The sequence below is a fragment of the Perca flavescens genome, chromosome 22, assembly GCF_004354835.1.
Source record: "Perca flavescens isolate YP-PL-M2 chromosome 22, PFLA_1.0, whole genome shotgun sequence".
NCBI lineage: Eukaryota > Metazoa > Chordata > Actinopteri > Perciformes > Percidae > Perca > Perca flavescens.
The window spans coordinates 22,648,748-22,666,821 of record NC_041352.1 but is presented as its reverse complement, the minus strand read 5'-3'; the positions used below and the strand labels follow the sequence as shown (position 1 = coordinate 22,666,821).

The window sequence follows — 18,074 nt, the reverse complement described above, 5'->3', positions numbered from 1 at the left end:
GAGGTGTAATGCTTCTGTAAGAATGTAGAATATATTATAAGATCATTTCATGAAATACATGTTAATCAAAATGTGACTCATGACGGAAGTCCACCGATTACTTCAGACAAATATTTTCTTTGCTTTAAATGGGAATGTGTGTCGTATTCAGGAGCTTTACGGTAAAAGTGCAATTTTACGTTAAATCCATGCAAACGGCGTGGAATGTTTTCACTGGGCCAAAGTTGAAGCAACTGTCTGTACAGCACAGATGGTCAGTGTACGTAGGTGTTCATATTCCCCCATGTATAGAGGATTATCAATTTATTATGCATGCAAGACCTCTTGAAAAGGTTTGCAAACAAGACTTCTGCTGCACAGATTTATTGTCCTACTAAAGTCAGAGAAGCCATGAAAGTGCTTAGTTTTAATGTTTGTGGGTAAGCCTGCGTGTTCAATTTTGGGATGCATGTGCATACAGATTTATACAGACTAATGTGCAAGGCTGTGCTTTTCTGGGAAGAATATCCTGATGAAAAGCTAGTTTATATCTGATCAAAGATATTCTTATTCAGCAAAACAAGAATGTATAATTTTGCAGATTACAGAAATGGAGCACAGCGGAGCTCTTGCCAGAATGTGTAGCCACGATTAAGAATAACAACAGTAGACAACACTTTAAAAAGCATACTCAACCATTTCGGTCCCTTCACATCTCTGTTTTTAATGCCAAGCCATATAAGCTGTCTACAACTTAATCTAATCATAAAGTATTTATTTTTTTTTTTTTAACAAACTCCACTATTTAACAGGAGAAACGAGTTGAGATAATTCAGCTAGAGTCTATAGGATCTGGCATTGATTCAGAAAGCTCATTCATCCTTTAATGGAGTGTTTGGAAGAATTCTGAAAAGACACACTGGCCTAATGCTTAATAGGCCCACCACATCAAAGATTAATATCCAGAATGCTATTAAAACTCAAGGGCAGGCTGGAATGATAATTAGAAAATGCAATCACAAGCATCAGACTAGATTAATTGCAAGGCGGCGTTTCCTGATTTTGGGAACGCACGTGTCACACTCATGCCCCATTATGGGCATGCACAAGAAATAAAAAAAAAATTTAATAGTGATCAGCAATGTACAACACTACCTATATTTTATCTCTTCTACTGAAGCAGTACATTTACAAAATTAAAATCCATGTCCTGGCATCAGAGAAAGACACACAGCTGTAATTCATATTCTTGCAAAATGTTTATAGATTATTCAAAGGTTTAATAACAATAATGATTGTACCTTTATTTGTATAGCACCTTTCATACAATTAAATGCAGCTTAAAGTGCTTTAAAATCTGCTATTAAAACAAAACAATAATTAAAGAAAAAACTACACAGAAATGACAACATACATAAGAGAAGGTCATATGCCGAGAACAAAAAATCTAAAGGCAAAGAGCTAAAAGTGGCAGTAGAAAAAGAAAATGCCAGCCTGATTAGGTAGGAGCTTAAGGTAGTACCAAGAGATATTCCATTTTTTTGGTGTGCTTTACTTTAGCCCTAATGACAATGTTCATCCATAACCAACTTTGATCAACTCAATCAAAAAAGTATTCAGAAGACATGGAAAGTATCGCTGATTTAACAGCTATAACTGGGCGAAGCTGGTCTGAGTGTCTAAGAAAGAGCTGAGTGAGCAATGTTTTAGGTTGAGATCTCATTAGCTTACTTATTTCATTTTCTATTCAAAGGATTACATTCATTCATATTCCGTACTTCACTTTCATCAATGGGACCATAATACTAATTTGTCCGTAGAGAGTAACAGGCCCTTTGTTCATGTGAATACTTCCACTGATAATACAGTCCTTATTTAAGAGCTCGGAACAAAAGCAGAGGGATTGCTAAAGTAGCATGTGCCCAACTTTATACAGCATACCCTGAGGTACACAGCGAATGCTTGTCAGGCTGTCTCTGGTCCTCTGGCCCTCGTACGGGAACCCTACTAAATAGGCTCTTTTAGCAAGAGAGTCAAGATTTATTAGGATTAACTTCCAAAAGACCATGAATTATGCATGCACACCCAAATTACCTATCAGGACGAGTCCTGGCGGTGACACAGCCTAAGTGACAAAGGAAGACTACCAATACCACAAAATACCTTATCACAGTCACAAAGCCTGACACATACCTGGGGGTCATTGCAGCAATTCCTTACGTCTACGTAGATTTTCTCCTTTTAGAGTCCATCATAACATATTGGGAGGGTGGGTGGGGGGGGATACAAATCTATGGAATTAACCATCAGTATGCATATATGCACAGACAGATTGGAGTTAAAACCTTGGAGAAAACGGCTAAGGTGGATGGAAAAGATATGCGTCTTTAGCAAGACAATTTATCTCTGCACACAGTCGTGCAGGTTGCTCTGTAGCGTTGTAAATGAATGAGGGCATAGCAGGAGATACAAATACAAAGTTAGTGTCAGTGGAGTGTTTTACAGTGGTGCCTTTGGCTCATGGCAGAAACATTCTGCTCCTCGACAAGCCTGTATTTAGCTATTAAAATACACTCACTGTGCATCATCAGTAATACAACTTAAGATTGGTGAAGTGCTGCTCACCCTTTTACTACGGAAATAAAAAAGAAACAAGGAAACATGCCAGGTAGCTGCAGTGACTAACCCTAATTTGACAAATGTACTGTGATGATCGCAGTCTCATGTTGACGCATTTAGATTGCAGTGGCTTTTATATTTTTTTCAGTCATTAATCACTCCCTTAGAAGTTTGTCTAATGACCCCTACTGCATTAGTTTTGCATACTTTCTTATCATTAGATTATTTAAATGTCATTAAACAAGTCTACCGAATAGGTCTCTAAATAAGGGTTGAATATGTTTTAGTATTTAACAACCATTATATTTAAATGTTTACTCATCTTAGACAAATCCAATCACGGAATTAGGACTGTGAAGCTCTCCTTCACTCGCACAATGCACATTTGGTGATTGCAGAATTAGCTGCTGCCCTGGTAAAGACCAAATTGAAATAGAGAAATGGCATACAGAGTTTTTGTGTACATAAGTGTTGCCCAATGGTAGTCAGCAATCTGCCTCAATGGATCTTAACTGGTTGGGGTTTGAAGCCTATTGTAAAGGAGATACACAAGTGTCGTGAAAGTGCTTCTCCACTAAAGTGTCCTCTTTTCGCAGGGATCCAAAGGACATCAAAGAGAGGAATACAATGTCTGTTCTGATGACACTGCCTTCCAGTGTTCATCCCATCAGAAGCTCATTACCATAATTCAGAAGTCATCCAGAACATTTCCCAGCTGATTGGATACCATGATAACCAATCAGGTTCTGCTTCTCCTGATGCTCTCTATCCTGTGGCCCAGTACTGCCCTTCCTTTCACACCTGGGAATATTGGGAATCTGTTTGGGATGCCAGAGAGTGATGGCAGGATTCTCCAGCGCTCCAAACGTGGATGGATGTGGAATCAATTCTTTCTGCTCGAGGAGTACGCAGGAAATGACCATCAATATGTCGGCAAGGTACCGTGTTTAAACACATAGTCTGCAGACTAATTATAGAAGGTTTAGCTTGTTGAAGTGGTGTTTGATGTAATTGGCTGAAGACGAATGGGCTGCCAAAAATCTGGCTGTTACAGGCACAGTTAACTGGAACTATCGGATACACAGCGAGTGCACATAAACTGCTCTCTTCCTGCAGTCTTGAACAGTTCTTTTTTGTAAAGTACTTTTTATCATATGGTTTGCTCAGTGAAAAAAAAAAAATACTATTATTGTATATCTAAAATCAAAATGACAGTGATTTATTGTTGTGCAGATGCAGATGCCATCAATGTAAAAAGGAATATTTCCTCAATACCCAAAACACAAGGTGTGGCATTTTTTTTTTTTTTTTTACATTAAATAAGAAATCATTTTCATCAGACGAGCTTCACACCACCGCTCAAATCAGCCAATAATACCAAGGGTACACGAATCATGAGCTGAAGCTCCCTGTTGGCAAGCCCTATTCAAAAGAAAATCACTTTTCTTTATTTCAAAATAATACCGGTATCAAATTCTTTTTAACAATACCCAGTCCTAGAGGTACATAGACGTTGTAACACATGGTGGAAAAGAAAGCGAAATAAAATTTGTAGAAAGCAATGGCTGGTGCTCTGTAATTGCAATCACATTCTGACATTCTACATACTTTCACAAAGTGTTCACAAACATAACATGTACCTGAGGGTCAAACATGCAACTGCATATAAAGGAGCTACTTTACTTTGGATAAGTTTGACAAAAACACAGACAGGGTACAAATGTAATAATCAATACCAGGCCAAGGCCCAGACAAATCAGACTCAAAACATGAACACATTTAAAACCAGTCTCAGATGTCAGATAAGATGTTTCAGACCAAATTCAAAAAAATGCAGCTCTTGCAAGACATTTTTCTCAGAAGAATCAGAGAAAAAAAAAAGAAGGAGAGTTTTGGGACAATGCTCCTCCTCCCCACCCACCCAGATTAGAGAGGTTCTTGTCAGCTCACCCATGCTAGCACTATAAAGACAGGTGTGATGGGGAACGCTACAGTTATCAACTCGAGGGAGGGAAATGAGGTGACTGTCGACAGCCAATTTTCTCAGAGGAAGCTGGCTTTCATCACACACCTCATACTCCGGAGTAAACAAGTGTCTTGTGCAAGGTTGAGTAGGGGGATATGACAACTTCTTTTGCAAAAAACCATCATCCTGATGTGGTGAAAAGAAAGGAACAGCAAAAATAAATGGAATATGGAGAGGAGGAGGAGGAGGAAGAAGAAGAAAACATATCAATCAAGAAGGCCCAATGAAATCCACCTAGCTGTGTTATGTGATGAAGCAGCAAAGCAAATGGTAATAACTATAAATGGGGCCATTCCTTGATATGCCGGTGACTAGTGCGCGACTCTTTGATGCTCTCTGGCGCCCAACTTCTGTGGCATGACAGCAATCACATCACCAGTTCCCTTCTCTTCCTCTGTCCAACATCATTCACTATTAAACTGCCAGAAAAACATGTGGCTGTGATGCATTAATGAGGGGCTGGGAGGGGGCATTGTGCAGACACATACTGCCATTCTGCTTTACAGAAGGAACTGCAGTGATCCATATCACTAATTCAAATCAGTTTAACTTTAGAGTTTTGGACAGAGAGACAGACCGGGATGGTGACAGAGACGACATGGAGATCAAGTTTAAGGATAAATACATAAATATAGAGACCATATCAAAAGATGGATAGAAAATAGAGAGAGAATAATCATGTAAAACAGTGAAATAATTGGCGCCTATTTTTTCCCAAGCAAAAATGCCATATATTCTCATTTTATCATTTTCGTTAGTCATATATGACAGTAAACTTAATATCTTAAGGTTTTACTGTAGACTATTAGACAGACAAAACAAGAACATTGATGACACTGCCATGGCCTCTGAGAAATTGTGAATGTCATTTTCTTGCACCATTTCCTTAAAACTTCAGTTAATTGATAAATAAGTGGGCCCACTGATCAATAATGAAACTAATTGTTAGTTAAAGCCCTAAAAACAAGTTATAAGTTGGATGGATGGATAGAAAACAAGTTGATAAACAGATATTACAGCTGCGATGATTCAAGTCCAGTCAATTCATAAGTAAATACACGGAAAATGATTCCACTATTTACTTCTTTTACAACTTATTAACAGTTTGCGTCATTTCATAAGCAAAAAGGCCAAACAAGATATGCTGCCGGCCATTGATTGGCATGTGTTAATTGATCGTCTTTGGCTTGTGGACTGTTGGAAAAAAACAAGCAATTTCAAGACACCGCCTTAGGCTCTGGGAAATTATTATGGGCATTTTTTTTTTATATTTCCAATAGGAAAAATGGGAGGATAATGACAATGGCAGACAGACAAACAAATAAGAGAGGTTAGACGGACAGGGAGATGGAACGAGATACCAAATGCAAAAAAATCACTTTCATGCCCGGCACAAAGCCATCACAGCCTTGATGGCCCTCCTCATAAAGATCATTTAATGGCCTTTGCAGTGCACTGTGGGAGACCTTGTTTATTTCACATTCAATCAAACCTCTCCAATCAACCCACACACACACACACACACACTCACTGTCACTTGAGGTTGATTTCTTGATTACGCCAATCAAATCTGATGTAAAGAACAGCCACACTCTTGTCTAGCTCGCCTTTTAACTGAAATGGAGGCAGTGCACCACTGGGACTGCACCATATAACAAATGCAGCTCATATCGCTTATCAAGGTGTTCAAAATGCATGCTCCTTTGAAGCCTACATTTTGAGTGGTGCTGACAGATACCTCACAGAATGATAAGAAAAGTAACTGCATAGCAAGAGTAAGGTTTGGAGCACTTACTCAGCAGCTATTGTCAACACTGAAAAAAAGAGCATGTGTGTTTAGTGATTGTAAATATACTATGCAGCGGCTGTGCACGTATCAAGCTTAAAACCCTTAAATCTCATTTTAACTGACTTTCACGGGGCCATTAATGAGTGTGAGCACTCAGTGTGTGCAGCTGTGGTGCCCTACTTCTTAAGCAGGGCTGTGAAGTGTGAACACTTGCAATGCTGAGCAATACAACCACAAACTTTGAATGTTGGAGCATTTGAGTGGCGTGCTTGAAGTGAACTAAATCCTATTAAACCCCCGGATACACTGTATTGTCTTGTGCTTTGCAAAGGAAATGTGCTGCTCTAAATTAGAAAATTCAAGGTAGCTCACTTTGTTGTGTTAATATTTTTGCCAATACGTCTCCTTGAGATTTTGCAAGGCCTTTTTCGATCCATTTCTGCATGAATTTTGCAGAACTTGTACGAGCTCTGAAAACTACAAAGCACACCGGAGATACTGTATGCTGCAACTTTAACCTGCATAATATACATTATAGTTCGGTGTCCCGATTGTAAAGATTTTTTGCCTATGTCTTAAGAGACAGAGGGACAGAGGGAAGAAGAGTGATTATTCTGTATCCATTCTGCACTCTATTTTTGCTATCTCCTCTTTGCAGCAGCGAGCAATGCTTACCAGAGACCTGACAAGAATTGCCAATGATTTTGCCGCTTTACTGACAATTCCTTAGTGTTTGTGCAAGGCGATTTAACTCATCAAGGCTCTCTTCTGTGCTTCTGTTGTAAGGCCTTGAAAAGGCTGTGTTTGTGCTGCAAGGCCTTGAAAGGAGAGCCACTAAATCTCTGCAAATATAGTGCGGTATAGTGCTAACATTTGATTTTGTTAAGGCTGTGTGGAAAACACTTTGTCAAGTGTATCAATATCATTTTTTTTCTAGCTGTACTAGATGTAACAGATTTGCAATACATGTTAGGTGCAGAGTTTAGTTTGCTTTAACATGTACAACTTAACATGTCAATCAAAATCAATTTAGCTTGGTTGCTACACTTTAAGTCACTACACTGAATACTTTCTATTATTACCATTTCTATGAAACATCCCTGCAGAAATCAAATCTTAAAACTTCCACGTTGCTGGTCGATTTAGATGTACAGGAGTGCAATTATTTTTTAGATTTCATGTTATCTCATAATGACTTAGTACACATTGCTTACTTCTGCAAAAAGGTCTCCTTATTTGCACTACCATTCAGTAAAAAATCTGTGGAAAGAAGAGCTGTTTACCCATATGATTAGGAAGTTGACAGCAGACATCCAATAATTAGCAAAAGTGCATGAGGTAAGGGCTTGGATGTCCCCAAGTATAGTGGAAATATGTAAAATGCATACCACAGGGTTCTACAAAGACTGTACAATTCCTATTATCCTGTAGACAGCTTGGCTGCATAGGGTGCAGGCTCCTTTGATGGCTCGTTGTTTGTTGCTTCTCAGGTTCCTTTTTTACTGGATTAACAACCACGACTGGAAATATGGTAATAATCAGATGAAAACTACCGAAGAATACAATCAAAAGATTTGGAAGAGTGCAATTCTTGTGGTTGGTCTCAGAAATTCTATAGGCCTAATTATCATACAGGAAGCATATAGCTGTATTTGAATGGCAACAGCTCTGAATATTAGTAAGGATGGTTGCCCAGCATTGCTTAGTGCATGTCCTAATCCTGCAGCCAATATACAGTACCACTACATAGACAATTCTTTTCAAGGTAGATAAAAGGTGACTGCGGCACTACACAATATAGACTATACAACATTTTATTTTAATTTTTTTCTTCCTGGGAGTAAATGCACATACCACATAGTATATAAAAATGATCTGAATAAATAAATTCATACAGACACTCTACTGCTCACCATAATTAGCCTGCCATTCGTCAATAGCAGTAGCAGCCTTCACATCTATAGCATCTCATAAATCCATGACTCTCTGGTGTACAGCTCCGGAGAGAATTCATATCCACAAACAATGAATACTCTGTCCCTTGAACACAAATATATGTGAAAATTCATAATGACTGCTATTACTCTTTATAGACTTTGGAGTGACGTACATGTGCATCAAAATATTTTCAAAAACAACGCCAAATACTGCGCATATTGTTGATTTAAACTTGACAGCATCTTGTTTTTGCATGAGTCCCATTTGCCTGAGAATAGCTAGCAATACATTCCTAATTTCCATTCAAAGTTGTGCCGTTGACATCACTCTTCCAACTGTGGGGGGAAAAAAAATAATTAGTTTCCTCACAGCATGCCGACATTAATATTAATAAGTTGCTGACGTACATCTGTGTCCCTAACTTCATGTCATTTAAAATGTGAACCCATGAGATAGTGCTCTAAATATATCTGCTGACAGATCCAGTACAGTAATGAGCTTGAATCAAGTGTCTGTCACAGTATGCCGCCGTTACTCCTCCATGACACTTGGAGCCGCTTCAAGGTGATGGATAGGTCATAGGTGACTAATTTTAGCAATTGTTGCTGTAGGTCAGGTTTTCATCATTTTTCAAAGGCACAATTTGGAAGAGAAATCTAAGACTAATTTGATCGGAACAAATGGAGTATGTCACACTTGACACTGTGGGTGCCAAAGCAATGTTCTGTTCTGAGAGTGAAACAGATAGATCCCTGAGTGGGTTCGGGCCATCATTTCAGCATTCGCAGTAGTGTCACAAGGTTTTCATATATCTAGATTATGGTGTAAATGTAGTGGAGCCCCACTTGGCCAAACAGTACAGTAGATTCAATGTATTCATTCCCAAGGAAGTCATGTAGCATGCACTGTTTGTTTACTGCATGTTACGTAAATCAACTCTGGGATGAAGAATACAAACTAACCTAAGTGTCGAGATACAGCTGCAACTAGAAAAGAAAAAAAAAATATTATATATATATATTTTTTTTTTCTTTTTATATATATATATATATATATATATATATATATATATATATATTTATTAAGAAAATAATTGCTAAAAGTTGTGTAAATTGGCCAACTTGAGAGGCGTGTGAGGACAGTAAGGAGTTAAAAGTTCACAAATGTTACCTGAAACTGATGCATGCAATAGTTTTAAATAAATAAAAAAGAGAGAATTGGCAACCAGGGCATGAAGCTAAAATTGAAGATATGTAGAAAAAAGCTTTTTTTTCCTTAGTAATGCCTAAAGACAAAAACATCCTTGGGAATACTCCTAAACTGGGAGACCCATGGCCAGACATTTATTTATTTTTTTTCTTCTTATTATTATTATTATTATTATTATTATTATTATTATTATTATTATTATTGTGTAAGTATCTTATTTTAAGCCACAGTAAAAAAACGCTTCATTGCAAATAGAGATGTAGCTAACAAGGGAGGAACTAATTTGTTATTATGTGGAGAGGTGATCAAGGGCAAGGCTTAGGACTTGTAAATACTTGTGAAAGCTCTTTTTCTCCCAGTTTAATTTAACTTTTAACAGCTATGCACTGTTTCCATTGGTTACACAAAATGGCAACAGTGTTTGTTTTTTTTTGTCTGAAGTTCACGCCAGAAGATTGTGCAATTACAACCCCATACAACATTGCTATATTAGTACAAGTTTGACTCTGTATGTACAAAATGTGTCTCTTTACTTTTTCAGCTGCACTCCAACATGGACAAAGGTGATGGCAATGTGAGGTATGTTTTGACTGGAGAAGGGGCAGGCACCCTGTTCCTGATTGATGAGAAGTCTGGGGATATTCATGCCACCAAGAGGCTGGACAGGGAAGAGAAAGCTATGTACACGCTCATTGCAAAGGTCCTGGATAGGAAAACCAATGCAGAGCTGGAGCCGGACACTGAATTTAACATAAAAATCCACGATATTAACGACAACGAGCCAAGGTTTGCAAAGGAAATCTACTTCGCCAGCGTCCCTGAAATGTCCGAAGTTGGTAAGTTATGATTCGTTTTAGTTCTTTTAGAGATGGCTGGATTTTTTTCAGCACAAATGCCCAACGTTTTCTAATTTGGGATTTGTTGCTTTTCTATGTTTTATATTGTAAACTGTTGATTGGGCTGTTAGTTGGACAAAACATGCAATTTGAAGAAGTCCCCATAGACTCTGGTAAAAATCTTTTTTTAATTGCATTTTATTAGTTATTTCAGTGGAATAAACAATCTCGAAAATAATCCGCAGATAAACCTGTAAATTCAATAATCATAGGTTGCAGCCATACTTTATTTGTGTATATATTCATACATTTATGTCATTCTATAATTAATACAAAGCTGCAATAAACACTTTTCAGGCAATGTAGAAAAACCACTGAACAGTGTTGTTCATCAGTCGGATGCGCTGTCCCATTGTGATGCCCTATTCAGTTCTTCAAAGTTATTTACTGTTTTTGTGCTTGTTATTTGTTTGGTCAGGCTCATTTGGTATTCATAACTAGTAATGCCATTTGCCATTTTAATAGGCAGTAGAAATATTGAAAGTTTAGATTGTCAAAGTCTTTCCAATTAAGGATTTGCTTCATTGCCCTTCACTTCATCCTATTCAAGTCATATAAATAAAGCAATTGGCAAGGAATATAAACAAAGCTTATGAAAATAATGCATGCAGCTTGGAATCAATCCTCAATTATGCAACCACAAATTAATACACAGGAGCAATCAAGGGTAAATCAAAACCCAATTGTCTTATATGACAAATAACAATGGCCTATTTGAAATTCATAATGCACTGTTCTTAGATTTCTCGGCTGCATGGATACTGGTAAAAGGTGGGTCAGGGTCACCACTACTCGTCTCTCGACTGATAAACTGCCTTATATGTTCAGACTGAACACACTGGTTAATCAGCCCAGCCAGCCATGACAAATCAGCAGCTCCCTTTTATGCTATCAGTGCTGGGACTAAGTGGGACAGATGTTCACGGGTTCATTAGTATGCACGGAGACAGCCGACCCTAAACAGGACACGGCAGAGGTCTCCTGAATGCCAAGGACGTTATTTGCAATGTGGAGTTATTGAAACGCTTGGGTGGCTTACGCAGGACTTAATATAGAAGTGACTCAATGACAGAACATCTGAGAGGAAAATATAAAATAAAATATTTGTTAGTTTCATCGTTTTTATTTACTTAGCACAGAAATGACACGTATCCAAGCAGCTATATCACTTGGTTGTTGAGGTTGGAGTTTTAGTGATATGATAGAGTAGGTTATAACGTTTAATACTGCCAAAAATCTCTTTCAATATCGGTCGCTGGGTGTAATCCCAGCTGATAACACCACATTCATTATATTCCAGGTGTCAGTATTTATCTAATGTTGCCACACCTCTGGCTCTGACAACTGATGCATCAGTAATATGGCTTTGCTAAGCTAAAAGCAACACTGGCTCTATGTGCAACCACTGTACTTTTAGCCAGGAGTCTGTAAAGATACATAGTTTATGACTAGATTAGCTGTTTAAGTGTTTCAATACAGAAGTTGATGACAACTCAACATTACATTAGTTGTAGGGATGTCCCGTTCCCGATCACAGCTTGCCAGCCCTTGGCAACAAGTAAAATAATCTGTCTTTCTTAGAACCCTTTTTTTACAGCAGCAGATTACTTTAATTCTCCACAGTTCTTACGTGATTCCACCAGGAAACCAGCTTACAGGCTGTTTTTCCCTGGAGCCGACATCGGTAAACACCCGAATAAAAACAAAGATTAAGACTATTAAGCGCAAGAGGCGTCACTAAGTTTTTGTTGTCCAGTGGGGAACTTGAGACTGTTTATGTTTTGGGGGTGGGATCCTAAAGAGAACCATTTTGGTCTAATTTCCTGCAGTAACTCAAAATATATTAAGCTTAAGACACATTTTAGTTACTTTGTTTACTTTGTTCTTTTTGTTTAAAAAAAATAAACCTTGTGTGCTATTATCTGAGCAACGACAAGTATCGAATCGGGGCAGATATTCAATATTTATAAGATTGGGATGGGGTCGGGAGTCAAAAAAGCTGATTGGGACATCCCTATTTAGTTGCGCAACAAACATGTACTTGTTTATTAGTAGGGTATGGTAAAAGATTGATTTATCAAACCTGATCAGCGCCCCGTGATATATACTGTGGAAACCTTGATGATGTAGCACCTTTGAGTCTCACTGGCATTTAAGAGATCCATCTACAAGGACACCAGGGTGTAATCAAAGCAATTACTTCCACTGAGGTGCCAGAAGAGAAGCAGTCTGCACGACTATCACTTTTGTTTCACAGTTCCGCCAGCTGCAGCAACTACCTTGTTGTTTCTTGGATAAAAAGGGAAGAGATGACTACTAATGTTCCAGATTGATTTTACTAAGACCTCACTGCCTTTTTATAGCCAACTAATTAGATTTTAAACCATGGCCCTGCTATTTCAAAAGCAAAGTAAATACAAATACAGTGAGTTAGTTATTTGATAATGTCGTGCAGTATCACTGCTTTATCAGTCAAATTGACTTTCCATGTTCTTTTTTTCCCCCAGGTACATCGGTTGTCACCGTGACTGCCAATGATGCTGATGATCAGACGTATGGGAACAGCGCCAAGCTTGTATATAGCATTCTACAGGGACAACCATACTTCTCTGTGGATTCTGAAAATGGTAAGCAGAACCCAGCAAGATCTCTTGGATGCAAGTCTGTAAACAGATATCTCGCACTGCAAAGTCTTTCTGAGAATTTAGTCATCTATAAAAAAATAATTAAAAAATGATTGTACTCCACTAAACTAAAAAATAATTACTTTTAGGAGCACATCACTGAGATGTCTTGTTTCAGCTGAAATGTAAATAGTTGATTTCATTGTTTCTTTCAACTTTCAATTAAGTACCATTTACAGATCAGGACTGGTTTAGACACTAGCTCAGAGAAGTTCAGAGAAGAGAAGTTTTTGCATAATTCATAGTTCATTCATAGTAATTAACCACTAGCTAGTTTCAAACTAACAAGGTTCTAAATTGGGTTGCACCAGTCAAGTCAAGTAATGTCTTAGCTAGTACATTTTTATGTAATGTGTAGGTTATGTTTTTAGTTTGGTTCGTTTCAGCAGGATTGTGGAAAAACTACTGGCCCCATTTTCATGAAACTTTGTGGAAGGGTGTAGCATGGGGACAATAAGGAACCAACTCATTTTTGGAGCACAACTTATTTTTCTATTTCAATAACATTAAGAGATACCACATGGCCTTGTCATGATTAGGGCTGTGCTCGATTAAAGAAATTCTTAGTCGACTAACACTCATTCAATTGCATTGACTAATCGATTAGTTGATTTAATCGACAGATCTGTAAATCTGAGTTTCTCCGCAAAGAGTCATGCAAAAGCACCACTTTAATTCTTGTGTTTACCAGAGATGTGCTCGTACATTTCTTGGAAAGAAGTTATTCAGCATGAAAAAAAAGCATAAAACATGACTAATCGACTAAAGAAATCAAAGTTGACTAAGACCAAAACGACCGATTAGTCTACTAATCGACTAAGAGAGAGCAGCCCTAGTCATGATATTATTTGTCTAAGTCTTGTGATGGAAAAAAAAAATCTTTACTTGACTACAGGTCAAAGTTCTATAACAGCATCATCAACAGAAGGACGCTTGAGTAATCTACTAACAGTATTTATATAATCTATAATTAAAGAAAAGGAGTGACCTAAAAAGCCAGGCCACTTCCCAGAAGAAGTGGTCCAAAACCAGAGGTGGGACCTTATTCATTACTGGTACTGGATATGATTGGAGAGGCTTCACTTGCAGTCGACTTTGGTGGTCAAAGTGAATTGAAAGACCAAACATCACGCTCTGAAGACCTTCACCCAACCAACTGTCAGACATCCAGCCCTACAGCCAGCCTACCACACTGTCAATCACTGTGTGTGTCTGTAATCCAGTCAAATAAATAGTCAAGATGCCAGCCCACAAGATAATCCTTCTGTGGGTGACGATGCTTATACAAGCACCTCTTCAGGCAGTCAGATGTCCTGCGAAGAGAGCAGCCTTAAGCTTTTAAGGCAAAAATACATCAAATTAAACAAGATATTTTAAAATCGCAGGCTAAAAACGTTTTTAACTCAACCTTTAAAGTGCTCATAATATGCGTTTTTGCTTTTTCCCTTTCCTTTATTGTGTTATATATCTTTTTTGTGCATGTAATAGGATTACAAAATGACCCCAAAGGGACTTACCATCTCCAACAGAAAACACTGTTTACAAACTGCTCCAAACAGCTCTGTTGTAGTCCAGCCTTTACTTCCGTGACGAACGTGCGTCACTTTGTAACACACGTTATAATGCTCACCTAGCTGCTAGCGTGGCACACCCTCGAACTCTGCTTCTGACCAAGGGGGTGAGCTTCGCTTCAGAACTCGAACCTCTGATGGCCCCATTTTGTTGCTACAAAAGGTATCACCTCTTGTTAGCATTCCACCGACCGCCTTTTTTTTTTTACGTCACTTGACTGTGAATAACTTTACATCTGAAGCGTTTAAAGACTCTATTTGTCCATTGTTTAATTCTAAAGAAACAGGACAATGTATAAAAGGCTCCATTACCTTGTACCTCACGTTATGGCTCCGTAGCAGACGTTTTTGTAAAAATAAGCTAACGATTGTGTCATAACCAAGTGACTTACTGTCGCACAGTAGAGGAATTACCGTATAGTACAGGAGAAGCTCGCAGGCAGTTTCGACTTACATTAGCTGTTAAGGTTTAATTACGAATGTTAACTAGCATGTTAGTTAGCAATAATTAGCCGGTGCTCTCTCCGGTGATCTCCTTACATATACCTACACTCTCCGTCTCTGTAAGATTGGGAATGATTGAGATTTCTCTTGGCACAGCTACCAGAAGACTTACAACTTTCAGACACGTTGCTCACGTCACATTTACGTTGTCTCTGTCAGTTGGAGGCTGCGCAGTAAAGGAAGAGATCACCGGAAAAGTGCTTCTAATAGCCTTCACTGGTCTCCGTCCAGAGCAACGGGGTCTATTGGTCCATTATATATATATGTCAATGCTTCTGACTGGCTAGTAGTCCTTACCTAGCTACTGCGCATGTGCGACTCCCAACAAAGATGGAACAGAAGTGAGATGCCTCACTCTGTAGCTAAAACAAAGAGCTCAACACACAGGGTGAAAAGAGGAGCTGCAGCAATCTGCAGTACAACAAAAATATGGTGTTTTTTTTTTTTCAATTAAACCATGTAAACCTGTTCTGATATAACCTTAAAATACAATTATGAACCTGAAAATGAGCATAATATGAGCACTTTAAATTCATGAAGCTACAACACTGAAAATATTTTGCGACTTATTTTTATTTCTATTCATGTCTACTGTAGATTAAGATGTTACTGATGTGACTCTTTATTCCGTCTGATTCTGCAAAATGTGTGCCTCTTAAGGGACACCATATGTTGCATTTTTATCAATGTAGAAGACAAATTGGTCCATATGCTACTCAGTTGTTACCTCTAGAAGTAACTAGGTGTAAATAATTAGGAACAACTAAGCCCTACAAAAGAACTACTCAGTGTGGTGCAACCCATTTTAAGTATGCCTACACTTTGACTTAACATAATGTATCTTTATTACTGTTATCACTACGCCCAGTTTGAACTTACAAACAGCTGGGGCAACCGGCTCCTGCACCTTTATTGCTTTTCAATAATACTGCACTGTTAGTAGGGTTGCAAAGGGGTGGAAATTTTCCAGTAAATTTCCGGAAACTTTCCATGGAAAGTTTAGCTGGGGAATTTTGGAGACATTGCAATTTGGAAACTTTCATGGGAATTAACGGAATTTATGAGAATTTGGATGGGATGTAGTCCTTGGGCTCAAATGCAGTACTGTCTTCAATCTGTCTTCAATCAGCTGTAGAATGTTGGATTCTAGAAATGGTCTGCGCAGTGGGTGTGGCCTCAATAGCCCTGCAGTAGGGTAAAAAGTAGCCCAAACCATTGACCATTATCTTAACATATGAAGGTAGCTAGCATGCTGCCTTTGATTTACTATGGTTATGGTTATGCGTGCTAAGGTAACCATCAGCGCTGTGTATTGTTTCCAACCTATCAAGAACAAGTGGGCTAAACAATTAACACACATAAGTTAATAGCAATGGGTTATGTATGTAAAAAATTAAATAAACTCCCATATTTTACAAACTAAATGCTGGCAAGTATGTAGTAGCCTATGCTGATTTCTGCGTGCGTGCATGTCATTGACGAATATAGGGAGGACATTCAACTGAAGTTGCATTAAATCAGATTGTTTTAACCAAGATTATACTGCAAGATGGGGTTTTTTCAACTACATTTAAGTTCCCAGTTATATATTAACAGTATTATAACAGCAATATCAAAAATATTCAGTTTATTCCCATTAATTCCCGTTAATTACCATGGAAAGTTTCCAACTTTGAAAATTCACGGAATTTTGCAACCCTAACTGTTAGTTGTTATAACATTTCTTCAACTATTTTACGTTGGACTTCTTGTATAAGAAATCACTTATCAATAACCATATATTGTCTGTGACTCAAAAAGCTTAAAAGGCAAAGCCTTTTTAAGCCTATACTTATTTACTTACTATTTACTTATTTATTTGCAGCATGTCTTAAATTAGATGCAAGTAATGTCTGACATTTTGTGCTTACTTACTGTCTAACTAATAGGTTGATGAGACAATGCCAGTTTCATCTGTGGGTGTTTGGTACAGAGTAAATAGCTCTGTGAGCTTGAAGCAGAGATAAATGGACGTCAAAGGTCCATTCCAACAATGGGAAACTGTTTTGTTTACACGTTGGATGTGTTTATTTAACGTGGACAAAAGAGAAAGAACACTGCAATTCAACATCCAGCTTTAGGCAGTGGATCTGACCAAAAACAGCTAGTCACAATGTATGCAGCAACCCAGAAGTAATCTTTGGCCGAAAAGCCTTTGTTGTTTGACATCCCGAGTCCTGCGTGTGGTTAGGTTCAAAGTCCTGCGCTTTTCATGCACATCCATTCTGACCACCTCCTACAACTTGCATGCTGTACATACTGTAAACTTCTGATGCTAGAAAAGCGTTGCCAGGGAACATAATCCAGGCAGCAATTACATTTCCCCTCAAAACGTAATTGGCAAACCAAATTAGTAGTATATAAATGCAATTTTCTAGGAGACATGGTTGAGCACAGCAATGGAATTGATCTTAATCTTATCTAATTTTCAGTAAGGCAGCACATACATTTACAAATGAAGTTTTCCTTTACAATGGCAAAAGTGGTGGAAGAAATGCTATTTTTTTTCTCCAGGCACCATCAAGACAGCCCTGCCTGGCATGGACAGAGAAGTCAAGGAAAACTACCAGGTTGTGATCCAAGCTAAAGACATGGCCGGACAGATGGGCGGGCTTTCAGGGACAACAACAGTCAGCATCACCCTCTCCGACGTGAACGACAGTCCGCCACGCTTTGCTAACCGTAAGAGGCCTTTGGCCCTGTGCTCTAATGCTTTGTAACAGACCTTTAAACATGAGGGAACTTTAGTTACAAAGTAAAGACAAGTCTCTTACATGGACTCTTGACACACACAAACATGTAATGAGATTGTTTCATTCA

At 38.3% G+C, this 18,074-nt stretch overlaps 1 protein-coding gene across 1 annotated transcript in view; it reads left to right on the top strand.

Moving 5' to 3' along the window:
• Nucleotides 1-3,425: 3,425 nt before the first annotated feature.
• Nucleotides 3,426-18,074, top strand: part of cdh10a (cadherin 10, type 2a (T2-cadherin)) — a 28,307-nt gene continuing 13,658 nt past the window's right edge. The window contains exons 1-4 of the mRNA XM_028569185.1: nt 3,426-3,536; nt 10,102-10,396; nt 12,964-13,083; nt 17,769-17,936. Of these exons, the coding sequence (XP_028424986.1) occupies nt 3,426-3,536; nt 10,102-10,396; nt 12,964-13,083; nt 17,769-17,936 (694 nt within the window). The remainder of the gene's footprint in view (nt 3,537-10,101; nt 10,397-12,963; nt 13,084-17,768; nt 17,937-18,074) is intronic.